Source organism: Geotrypetes seraphini, chromosome 2 (assembly GCF_902459505.1).
Source record: "Geotrypetes seraphini chromosome 2, aGeoSer1.1, whole genome shotgun sequence".
Lineage (NCBI taxonomy): Eukaryota > Metazoa > Chordata > Amphibia > Gymnophiona > Dermophiidae > Geotrypetes > Geotrypetes seraphini.
In genome coordinates, this window is record NC_047085.1 from 519,320,227 (window position 1) to 519,333,082 (window position 12,856).

Below are 12,856 nucleotides of genomic sequence, written 5' to 3' on the forward strand. Positions count from 1 at the left end.
ACCTTCCGCCACAACTATGCAGCAAGCAGGAGTGGAAGAAATCAAAGGTCAAACAAAACGCCAGTTTATTTGTGATATTTGTGGAAGTATTCTCCCGAAGTTGTACTCTCTTGAGACTACACTTCTTTAAGCATACAGGAGTAAAGTGTGCAAGATTTGTAGGAATATGTGAAAACACTTTCACTGTAAATGATGCCAGTGTCAAGTGGTACACTATTAGAACTTTGTAGCAATTTGAAAAAGAAAAGCCTCAAGAAAAGCAAACAAAATGTTGGGTATCATTAAGAAGGGTATCACGACCAGGACAAAGGAGGTCATCCTGCCACTGTATCGTGCAATGGTGCGACCGCATCTGGAGTACTGTGTCCAATATTGGTCGCCGTACCTCAAAAAGGACATGGCGGTACTTGAGGGAGTCCAGAGAAGAGCAACTAAACTGATAAGAGGTATGGAAAACCTCTCATATACTGACAGACTGAAAAAGCTGGGGCTGTTCTCCCTGGAAAAGCGGAGACTTAGAGGAGACATGATAGAAACCTTCAAGATCCTGAAGGGTATAGAAAAAGTAGACAGGGACAGATTTTTCAGATTACGGGGAACCACAAGTACAAGGGGGCACTCGGAAAAATTAAAAGGAGACAGGTTTAAAACAAATGCCAGAAAGTTCTTTTTCACCCAGAGGGTGGTGGACACATGGAACGCGCTCCCGGAGGCTGTGATAGGCCGGAGCACGTTACAAGGCTTCAAAGAAGGTTTGGATAGGTTCCTAGAGGATAAAGGAATTGAAGGGTACAGATAAGAGTAGCGGTAGGTTATAGGGATAGTCTGGGACCATTGCTCAGGCAATGGGCCTGATGGGCCGCCGCGGGAGCGGACCGCTGGGCGAGATGGACCTCTGGTCTGCCTCAGCGGAGGCAACTTCTTATGTTCTTATGTTCTTAAGAAAAAAGCCTCGACAAGGGCCCTCCCACCTCCACAAATGTGGCTTCAAAGGTGGCTGAGCGGTCACCTCGTTGGCATTAAACCTTCGTTAAGTTTGAATAAAACCTATACTGTGCTTATAGAAGACGTAAAAAGATAGGAGACGCGTTCGGCGTTCCATTTAAAAGTCTGATTGGACGTGTTATACCCTGAGGCAGCAGACTTGTGAAACGCTGGTCACCGTTGATGTACCGATCAGCTGAAGATAAGATGAAAAGATTTTTCTCCTATCTTTTTACATCTTCTATAAGCACAGCACAGAGCTTTTTTGAAACTTAATGAAGGTTTTATGCCAACGAGGTGACCGCTCAACCACCTTTGAAATCACATTTGTGGAGGTGGGAGGGCCCTTGGAGGCTTTTTCCTTTTTTTTCAAATTGCTACAAAGCCTGTACTGTTCTGATAGTGTACCATTTGATATTTTGTATCATTCATAGTGAAAGTGTTTTCACATATTATTACTGACTTTTCATGATATCCGAGTCATTTTTGGCAAGATTTTAGGAAGACATTTACATATTTGCATGGCTTAAAAATGCATACGGTGCTTCATGAAGCGCAGAAGCATTTCAGATGTCACTTATGTTAGAAACCTTTTGTTCCAAAACGGAGTCTTTCAAGGACAACCGAGCATTCACATAGGACTCAGCAAGCACTTAAAGAAACCTAAACCAAAACCTGAAGTTCGAGGGTTTCAATGTAGCCAGTGTGAGAAGAGTTTCTATGAAGCTCGGGATCTCCGGAAGCACATGAATAAGCACTTGGGCGGGAAGCCATTCCAATGGCAGTACTGTGGGAAGTGCTACAGCTGGAAAAAAGTCTGGTACTCCCATGGGAAGTCCCATAAAAGTGCACTGTCTGTGGCAAAGAGTTCTTTGAAAAGGCCTTGTGCAGAAGGCATGGGAAGAAAGGGAGAGCAAAGCAGAACCTGGAACGTGTCTGAGAGCATTGTGGAAGTACAGACGACACATGAATAACAATGAAGGAGTTAAGCCTTTTGAGTGTTTGACATGTGGCGTATCCAGGGCAGATGCCCGTTCCCTGAAACGTCATGCGAGAACACACACTGGAGAGCAGCCCTATGTCTGTCCAGTGTGCCATGAAGCCTATATAGATGCTCGTAAGCCAGCAGAACTTATCTGCCGATAGCCTTGATTTAACTAATTTCCTAGAGAGGTCTGATAGTGAAGCCCAAGTTTGGTTCAATTTGCCATATATTCCGATAGGGAATGGTTGCTTTAAACATAGAGATGTTCCCTTTATGTCATGTAAAGTGAGAATGTACCATGACGTATCTAGACCCACCCAGAATAGAAGCAAGCAATTTCTTCTTTTGAGACCCCAGGTATTGCAGTTAGGAGCAACCTTCATTTTACGATATCCATGTAAATGCGTAATGGTATATAAAGATAATAGATAAGTATTTTATGAGCCGCAGCAACTATCTAAATTTATTTCCACACAGTCTATACCTGCTTCGTGAGATTTGTACTCCAGTTAATCTGCTCAATGGAAATTGCTCGGAGGTTATCAAGCTCCATCTTTATTTACCTTATGTATAATTTAATTTTTAATTATTATGTAGGAATATTTTGATTCTTGCTAATTAGCTATATTGACTAAAACAGACCACCCTCTCTCTCTATGATATTCCCCTCTGGAAACGCTATTACAATCTCTCAGGAAGCTCCAATTTTCATGTATTCTTTACCCACGGAACTTAAATTAGTATGTAACTTTTCTATTTTAGACTTCTTGTTATTCGCTGACTGTCCAGTCTTCTTTCAATGTGAACCGCCTAGAAGTCGCTTGACTATGGCGGTATAGAAAAAAAATAAAGTTATTTCTGTTTCCGTTGTTTGTTTTTTTTTTTGACTTGTTTTATTGTCAAATGTAGAAACTGCAATAAATAAAGAACTAAAAAAAAAAAGAGATGCTCATACGCTACGCCAACACATGACCAAGTACCATGGTGATTTGTGCCTTGCAAAATCCAGTCCCTTAACCAGGGGACTCAAGTGGAGCATGTGGTTAGCACTGTAGCAGCAGATCAGGAAGCAGAGGTAGTGGGGGAAGAGACTGAAACTGTACTTTTGACCAAAGCATCATGCAAGTGGTTAACTGCGTGGAAGCACAGCATCAAGGACAGAAATTATCTGAAGGAGTGGAGAACACCGAAACAGTAGAAGTGACTCAGGTTTCAGAGACCGAGTGAACACAATTACAGAGAAAAAGAATCGTGTACTATATCCCTTTAATGTGGGAACAACCTGAATCGCAGGCTTACATTTTGCTGAATGGCCAGGTTTACAGGAATATACATTTCTATTAAAAGCATACGCTAGATACTCAGACGTTTTGGGTTGTGTTAATCCTTGCCACCTTATGTTTATCATACTGCTGGGCAGCACTATGCACCTTGTTACTGGAGAAACGGTTCCCATGAGTGATGGAATACAGTACAGTAACTGGAAAAATGGTTCCCATGAATGATGGAACACAGTACAGTAAACTGGAGAAACAGTTCCCATTAGTGATGGAACACAGTATAGTACCAATGCCAAAGTCTTTAGCTCCTCCTCTGTCTTATCCCAATGGGAGACATTAAGGAGACAGTTCTGTAAATGGGCACCTCCCTTTATGTACCTCAAAGGCCATGTGGTAAGAGCCTATTTATGATGGAACCTAAACACCTATGTTCCATTGTAGATTATTATAGAATTATTATGTAGATTATTATGGAATTATGTAGGCATGCAGTGATTCATTTAAAAAATGTATGTCTGTCTTTTTTTTTTTTCCTTGGCTATCCACTACCACCCCTTGCCTGCTCCCCCTGTCCATTCTCCCTTCCTTTTACCTCCCCTGTGTCCTCCACCACCCCATCACTGCTCACCTTATCCAGCAGAAGCCCTTCTCCCTTTGTTTTACCTCCCCCTGTCCATCATCACCTCCTTCCTGCTCCCCCTGTCCAGCAGTAGGCCTGTCTTCATTTTTTCTGCCCCCCCTGTCCATCAACCCCTTTTCTGCCCCTCCATTTCCGTGTGTTGCAGCATTTCCCTCCCACCCCACTTCCCTGTGCAGTATTTTTGTCCCCCCCCATACCTTCCTCCTGAACTCCATGCCCTACTTATGTTTGAGCTCATTCTCAGACATTTCTGCAAAAGAACTCTGACATTAGAATTTGAACTGTGCATATTTTCCCCTCACCCCCCACCAAAGTGCAAGTTTCCCTTTAAACTCTCAGGAGCAGCAGCATCTACAAAAACGAACCCCTTACCCAGGAAGTGGCAAAGCGCGTTCCGTCCTTTGAGGTAACCTAGCAACCGTCCGCTCTGCCTCCCTCTGGCTAGCGCTTTGCCTTACCGCCTCGGCAGCGCTCCAGCCCTCCTCCTTGCTCTCCGCATCCTCCCCTTTCACGCTCACTTTGCTTAACTGCAGCTCAATCTCTTCTTCAAGAGCCAGATCGCCCTCCATAGCGGGTTAGCCGCCGGGTTGGGTTAGGCTGGCAACAGCCTGAAGTCTCAAAAGGGCTCCTTCCTGAGCATGTGCAGAAACGTGCGTGTGCGTGCGTGCCTCTTTTATAGCATGGGGGAGGAAGAGAGAGAGAGAGCTTCGGGCAGCCAGCAGCCGCCGCGGTTGACATCCACCTTGGGCCGCCGCGGCCGACATCCACCTCGGAAGGGGGGGGGGAGGAAGAAGACCATAAGCCGCGCATGCGCACTTCCTAGCTACAGCTCACGGAAAACGGACGCACGCATAGGAACTGTGCATGCGCGGCTTACCGTTTTATTATATTAAATGCAGATAAAACAATTCTTACCTAGGGAGATCAGAATCTCATAATTCTCCTTCATAACCTCCCTATAAAGCTCCTTCTGTTTTTCATCTAAATACTCCCACTCCTCCTGGGAGAAAGAGACAGCGATGTCCTCAAACGTCACCCGCATCTGAAACACAAACCAGAAACACACTCAGCACTTTCTGTATCACCATCAGGCATTATTGTATAACTGGGGCACGTAAGTTGCTTAGTGTGCAACTGCAAGGGGAAGCGTACATGTGGATGGAGCGTGGATTTGTCTCCAAGTGACCTGTACGTCTTATAGAATAGTATCAGTTGAGCATCATACACTTAGGCACACCAACTTACACCAGCCACTGACCAGTTATTGTGCCTATGTTTCAGTGTGCCAAAGTGACTTTGTACTGTATTCTTTAACTGCTTAAGCTCCCATCTTGGTGCCAATCTATACAATTGCCCAGAAAGTCAAAATGGTTTTCTGGGCTTGTCTGTAGGGTGGGCTGTGTATCTCTGGGTACATGCCTGTCTTAATGTGGTGCGTCTATGCCTCTCTGGGTGTTGTGTAAATTCTGCACTTCTCCTGCTATTACTACAGGTATATATATGGGGATGGAGTAGATCTTTATCGGAAACTTCTATACCGCAACGACTGGGGAGTCAATTCAGAGTGGTTTTTCAAAGACATCTGTAATGGATTTTAAATACTGATTCAGATGGAGTCCAGTGTGATTGTTGTCGGCCTCCTAGCTGCTTGGCTAGGATATCATGTTTGTATTTGCATTATTACACTATTATATATGTATACTATGTTGATATCAAATCATTCAAAGAAGAAAACGTTAATGAACAACTGGAAAAACTAAAAGTGGAAAAAGCCATGGGACCGGACGAGATCCATCCTAGGATACTGAAAGAGCTCAAAGAAGTTCTTGCAGGTCCTCTCACAGACTTGTTTAATAAATCCTTAGAGACAGGAGAGGTTCTGAGGGATTGGAGAAGAGTAAACGAGGTAAAGAAAAAAGTCTGAAACTACAGGTCAGTAAATATCATTTTGGGAAAAATAATTCAAGCTCTGCTAGAGGAAAAAATAGTGAACTACCTAGAATCAAAAGGGTTACAAGATCTGAGACAACATGGCTTCTCCAAGGAAAAATAATGCCAAGAGAATCTGATAGATTTTTTGACTAGGTGACTAGAGAATTGGATAGAGGACATGCACTATATGTAGTCTACTTTGATTCAGCAAAACCTTTGGCATGGTTCCTCATAGGAGGCTCATCAATAAACTTAGTGGCCTGAAGTTAAAATCCAAATTAGCGACCTAGATTAGAAACTGATTGACTGACAGATGACAGCGAGTGGTGATAAATGAAATTTGGTCAGAGGAAAGAAATGCAAGTATTGGCGTGCATCAGAGATCGGTACTGGAGCCCATTCTGTTCAATAAATTTTTTGAGTGACATTTCTAAAAGGGTTAGAAGGCAAAGTATGTAGTTTTGCAGATGACATGAAGATTTGCAACAGAGTAGACACGCCGGAGGGAACAGAAAACTTGAGGAGAGATCTGCATATATTAGAACCCTAAATAGAAAGAGGATAGTATCAAAATATAACTCAACAGATCAAGAGCTATAACTTCCTTTAAGACATGCAGGAGTGGTGCTTAAATGGCAGCTCCTACAGTGAGGAAGTGAAACTGATGCTGGACGTCTTCAACAGTCTATATGGTAAGACAGATCAGGATGGAGTTGCCAGCAGTGGAGTGATGTAGCCAATGCTGGATGGACTTCTATGGTCTGTATCTCATATGTGGCAAGACAGAGCACATTTTGACTGCAACTCCGATAGCTGAAGAGTATGGCCAATACAGGGCAGATGTTTTTACAGTCTGAGCCCTGAAAATGGAAAGAAAGGATCAGGAGCAATATATGTATTCATATCGTCCAAGTACAGGTCTTACATATCTCAGGGGGCGTGGAAGACATCTTAGAGCGGAACTTAACAAGTTTTTGCAGTCTGAGACATGCTCCCTTCTGAAGACACAAACCACGGTCTACAAGGCCAATCTGGAATCATGAGAATGACCTTTCCCTGATGGCTTGTAATCCTGTGGAGTATCTGAACTATCTATCATGGTCCACGGAGGAAACACATACAAGAGCTCTGGAAGGGATTTACCCCCAACTGATAGACCCCCCCCTGACTGTTCAGGCCTAGAGAGTAAAGGGGAGGCTAAGCTGGCCACTCCCACCATCCCCCCTTCATGTGCTGTGTGGCACATGGCATAAGGGCGTTTTTCCAGCAGAAATCTGGCATTAATTGATGGTAAAGGAGCCCAAGGACTCCATCCAAGCCAGTTTTGAGGTAAAATTAGGTGATTTGAAGGTTCTGGACAACTTTGAAAAAGAAATTGGGAAATATGAAATGACCGCCATGAAAGTGTTTTGGCGTAAAAAAAAAATGGCTCCAAAATGCTTTAACTAAAATTTTTTTTAAAACAGCGATTTTAGGATTTTGGAGGTGGGGAAACCTAAGGGAGATGCAGAGATGAGCTGCCACCACCAGTATAACCTTGATGAAAAGTTGGGGCGCTGTTGCTAGCCCAAAGGAAGTGCTAAGAATTGATAGTAATTTTCCACCTTCTGGAATCTGAGGAACTTCCTGTGTTCCAGGAAGATGGGGATGTGAAAGTAAGCTTCCGTTAAATCTAAGGCAGCTAAAAATTATCATGGTTCTAACACTGTGATAATGGACTGAACGGTCTCCATTCAAAAACAAGGTACTCTCAGGGCCGTGTTCACATGTTTGAGATCCAGGATGGGCCTCCATTTCTTTGAGCCTGTCTTTGGCACAACAAAGTATATAGAGTATCTACAAGTTGTCTGGAGGCACTGGTTCTATGGCTGGGACATCTAGCAACCTCCACAGCATTTCTTGGATCCTTTTTGCTTTCTCTGGCCGGCCTGCACGAACCAATTGGAGAGAGGATGCACAAATTCTACTATGCAACCCTCTCTGACAATATCCAGAACCTACTGTTCAGATGTCATTAGTTCCCTTGTCTCCAGAAAATCTGAGAGCCAACCTCCAATCTTCAAAGGAGCAGCGTAAGGGCCGGTGTCATTGTGGGCCAGGAACCCTCATCTCTACCAATGTTCGGCGGCACAAGTCCCCAAAGGATACACCTGCCAGTTGCAGACTTAAAATCTGCCCCTCTCTAAGCAGGCACAGCAGTTCCTGGAGCTGCATAAAAACCACAAACAACTGAAAAAAAATGAAAAACACCACAAAATAAAGAAATAAAGGTAGCAGATCAAAACACCAACTTCTATACTGCCCCTTATAATAGCTTTATAACCCTTCCTCTTTCTAGTGTAATGTACTTTACAATGTAAATCTCAGTAGTTTGTACTGGTCCTCTTATTGTAAACTGCTTAGAATTTTGCAGCTTTAGCAGTCTATAATTAAAATATTATTATTATTATTCATGCTCACCTGCACAAGGAAGAACTGAAGGGGTAGCAGAGACTGGGGAGAAGGAAGAGCTGAAAAAGCTGGGATTGACATGTTTTGCAGAATGCTGGCTATCAGGCATGGGCAACCCTAAGATTCAGCATACCATCCCTATTGCACTGGAAACTGGATTGTTGATTCAACATTACCTTGAAAATAAATGCGATTGTTGGGCAGACTGGATGGACCCAGTGGCATAGCGAGGGTGAGAGGCGCCCAGGGCGGTGGTGCCCATCCCCCACCATCTTCTTCCCTCCCCCATCCTGTCGCACACGTGAATCCCTTCCCTGCTTGCGTCAGCAGCATTAAAGAGGTACAGGGAAAGCACATAGTAATGGTGGGATTGGGAGGCAGAGAGGACGGGTACCAGTTCCCCCCCCTACCAAGACAGTGCCTGGAGTGAACCCTCCCCCACCATTGGATGAATCATGCAGGGGAGAAGTGGTGTAATGATAAGAACATAAGAATTGCCACTGCTGAGTCAGACCAGTGGTCCATCATGACCAGCAGTCTGCTCACGCGGCGGCCCTCTGGTCTAAGACCAGCACCCTAACTGAGACTAGCCCTACCAGTGCACGTTCTTGTTCAGCAGAAACTTGTCTAACTTTGTCTTGAATCCTTGGAGGATGTTTTCCCCTATAACAGCCTCCGGAAGAGCATTCCAGCTTTCTACCACTCTCTAGGTGAAGAAGAACTTCCTTACGTTTGTACGGAATCTATCCCCTTTCAAATTTAGAGAGTGCCCTCTTGTTCTCCCTACCTTGGAGAGGGTGAACAACCTGTCCTTATCTACTAAGTCTATCCCCTTCAGTACCTTGAATGTTTCAATCATGTCCCCTCTCAATCTCCTCTGTTCGAGAGAGAAGAGGCCCAGTTTCTCTAATCTTTCGCAGTACGGCAGCTCCTCCAGCCCCTTAACCATCTTAGTCGCTCTTCTCTGGACCCTTTCGAGTAGTACCGTGTCCTTCTTCATGTACGGCGATCGGTGCTGGACGCAGTACTCCAGGTGAGGGCGTACCATGGCCCGGTACAGCGGCATGATAACCTTATCTGATCTGTTCATGATCCCCTTCTTTATCATTCCTAGCATTCTGTTTGCCCTTTTTGCTGCCGCCGCACATTGTGTGGACAGCTTCACAGACTTGTTGATCAGAACTCCCAAGTCCCTTTCCTGGGAGGTCTCTCCAAGTACCGCCCCGGACATCCTGTATTCGTGCATGAGATTTTTGTTACCGACATGCATCACTTTACACTTATCCACATTGAATCTCATCTGCCATTTCGATGCCCATTCCTCGAGCATGATTATGTCACGTTGCAGATCTTCGCAATCCCCCTGCGTCTTTACTACTCTGAATAACTTCGTATTATCAGCAAATTTAATCACCTCACTCGTCGTACCTATGTCCAGATCATTTATAAAAATGTTAAAGAGCACGGGTCCAAGCACCGAGCCCTGCGGGACCCCACTGGTGACGCTCTTCCAGTCCGAGTATTGTCCATTTACCCCCACTCTCTGTTTCCTATGCTTCAGCCAGTTTTTAATCCACGTGAATATTTCACCCTCAATTCCATGGCTTGCAATTTTCCAAAGTCCGTGTGGCTGCCATAAAGATCATCTCTGATGCAACCGGAAGTTGCATCAGAGACGACCTTTCCGGAAGCCATATGCAACTTCAGCGCTCCGGCTGCTGTAAGAAGGCAGTTTAGACATTGCCGGCCACAGGTAAAGGGCAGGGAGGTTTGTCAGACCAGGCCTGTTGTCCGGGAGGGTGGGGGTGAAAGCACCACAAAGGTAATGGTCAGGGAGGGAGGAAAGGTGGGGTGGAGAGGAAAAGATGCTGAACGCACACGGGGAAGACAGAGTGGTGAGAAGGACACTGAAAAGACATGGGGAAGACAGAGTGGGAGAAGACGCTGAAGGGAAATGGGGAAAAGAGAGTGGGAGAAGATGCTGGCAGGGAAGAAGACAGAGATGCCAGATTATGGGGGGAGCAGAGGGAAGAAGATGGGTGCCAGACCAATGTGGAGGGGGGGGGAGAAAGGGAGAGGCACAGTAACAGAGCAAATGGAAGATGCAGAGAGAAGAGAGGCAGTGGAAGGAATTGAATGAGAAGATGAGGAAAGCAGAAACCAGACAACAAAGGTAGGTAAAACATTATATTTCTTTTTGCTTCAGGATAAAGTAGTATATTAGTTGTGTTGATAAAAATTTATAAACAAAGCCCTGCCAGCTGAACATCTCTTTCTCCAGTTCAGCAACCAGAACTTTGATTTATAAGGAAGGAATAAGCTAAATATTGCAGTACTGAGGGTTGTATGGATGCTGCTGAGATGGTGAAGGGGACAGATTTTTTTCCCCATGTCATTCTCTAATTCCTCCCCTCCCTCATCTTCTCAGAGTCCTCTGCCCACCCCCACCCTCCAAGATGCGAAGAGAATGAGGCCTACTGCCAGGGCAAGGAAGTCTGCTTGGGGGGTGGGGGTTGATTCTGCAGAGGCGGTGGGGGAGGGGCACCTCCTACCTGAGCAGAAGCTCCTGCAGCCATTTTCCAGCCTTAGAAACAACTCTGGGGCTCTTTCTCCAGCTCAGGGTTTGTCTCTTGCCGTGGGTGGGGGAGAGAGAACTGCACGTCACAAGATGGACGACGCCTCTGGGCACATTGTGATAACATCGCAAAGGGGGCGGAGCATCAGGGGAAGGGCCCTGACTACCTGTCTCAGCTTGGAAGGGGCGGAGCTTGTTAAGCGGGCTCCACAGCTCGAGACAAATTCCACAGCTGCCCCTCAGGAGGCCGCGTGCGGGGGGGGGGGAGGGAGGAGCCAGGACGCGAGGTGGAGATGAGAGCGCGCGAGGCAGAGACACTTTCCCGCCCAAGGGAGATTCTGACCAATTAACTCCTCTATCTCCCTTATCCCGCCCCCCTCCTCTTCCCATCAAGGGACCATTCTGACCAATGAGCACTATAAGGACTCGGCCTTCGCTATGAAGCCCCGCCCTCTCCCTTGTGACGTCACCAGCCTCTTATTTCAGGAAGATTGAAGAGAAAGTTCCAGCTGCAAATCTCTTTCTGCCCTTTGGTTCCTTCTCCCAACTCTGCATTTGCAGAATGTCAGTTGCGCTGAGTCAATGTTTTCAGAAGGAGCAAAAAAGAGATTTGTGACAAGGAGCAGCAGAGGGTTTGAACTTCACCATCCCCTCAGGGTGCTGAGGCTGTAGCTTTAACCCCATACACACCAAATACAACCCCTAATAACCACCAAAACACACAGCTCCTACTAAAGTAATTGATTTACAGCATTCATTCATATACCACCAGTGGCATAGTAAGGGTAAGCGGTACCCAGGGAACTGAGGCCTTGACCCCCCCCCCCCCACTTTCCCTTTCTCCATACCTTTATAACTTCTCCGATGTGAGCAGTGTGCCCACATTGATGTCGGCTCGCCCTTTGACATCACTTCCTAGGCACAGGTCCTGGAAGTGACATCAGATAGAGCGCCGATGCCGACACAGACAGGAACCTCATGCTGGGGAAGGTAAAGGCCATGCACGTGCAGCAAGGAGAGGAGGCGAGATGTGCCCTAAGCAAAACAGTGCCCGGGATGGACCCCTCCCGTTACTATGCCACTCATGGTATATGAATGTGTGTTAAAATGCTGTAAATCTATTACTTTAGTTGGAGCTGCCCCTTGGTTGGAGCTGTGTGTTTTGGTTAAGGTGACCATACGTCCCGTTTTGAATGGGACAGTCCCTTTTTCATATCCCCTGTCCCGTTGTCCCCACTCACAGCTTCGGGACGCCCGAAATGTCCCTTTTTCAGAAAGGGTGTCCCAAAGCTGTGAGTGGGGACAACGGGACAGGGGATCGCAGCCTCCTATCTCTCCCAACCCAGCAAATTGACAACCTCCCTCCAGTAGCATCGGCAGCCGCAGCAAGCTAAACAGGCTGCTTCGCGGCTTTCTCCTGCCGGCGAAGTGTCACTAATGACATCATCGGTGACGCGGCAGAGGGATTCGCGGGCAGGAGAAAGCCGCGAAGCAGCCTGTTTAGCTGCTGCGGCTGCCGACGCTACTGGAGGGAGGTTGTCAACTCGCTGGGAGGATCGGGAGGGAGAGATAGGAGGGTCAGCGGGGGTTCGGCTGGGAGGGGGGAGAAGCGGTCTGCCTCGGTGCTCAATTACCTTCTTCGGGCAGCAGCAGCGTTTACAATTCACTGCTGTTGTCGGCTTTAGGCCTTGTTCTCTGCCGGGTCCTGCCTACTTCCTGTTTTCATGAAGACAGGACCCGACAGAGAGGAAGGCCTGAAGCCGGCAATAGCAGTGAATTGTGAATGCTGAAGAGCCCTAACCGTTTTAGTCTTTCCTCATACAAGAGGAGTTCCATCCCCTTTACCATCTTGGTCGCTGTTCTTTGAACCTTTTCTAGCACCACTATATCTTTCATGAGATATGGAGACTAGAATTGAACGCAATATTCCAAATGAGATCTCACCATGGAACGATACAGGGGCATTATGACATTATTAGTCTTGTTAACCATCCCTTTTTTAATAATTT

At 46.2% G+C, this 12,856-nt stretch overlaps 1 protein-coding gene across 9 annotated transcripts in view; it reads right to left on the reverse strand.

The window, feature by feature from the left end:
• The window catches only part of LOC117354677 (zinc finger protein 883-like), a 42,531-nt gene extending 31,438 nt beyond the window's left edge, over nt 1–11,093 (reverse strand). For 6 of the 9 annotated variants that reach the window (XM_033932538.1, XM_033932537.1, XM_033932534.1 and 3 more), the window contains exons 1-2: nt 10,825–11,093; nt 4,805–4,931 (exon numbers count right to left, since the gene is read on the reverse strand). In XM_033932538.1, the coding sequence (XP_033788429.1) occupies nt 4,805–4,931; nt 10,825–10,848 (151 nt within the window). In that variant the 5' untranslated portion in view covers nt 10,849–11,093. The remainder of the gene's footprint in view (nt 1–4,804; nt 4,932–10,824) is intronic. The other 3 variants (XM_033932539.1, XM_033932536.1, XM_033932535.1) reach the window with 1 other exon arrangement.
• Between the last annotated feature and the right edge of the window lie 1,763 nt (nt 11,094–12,856).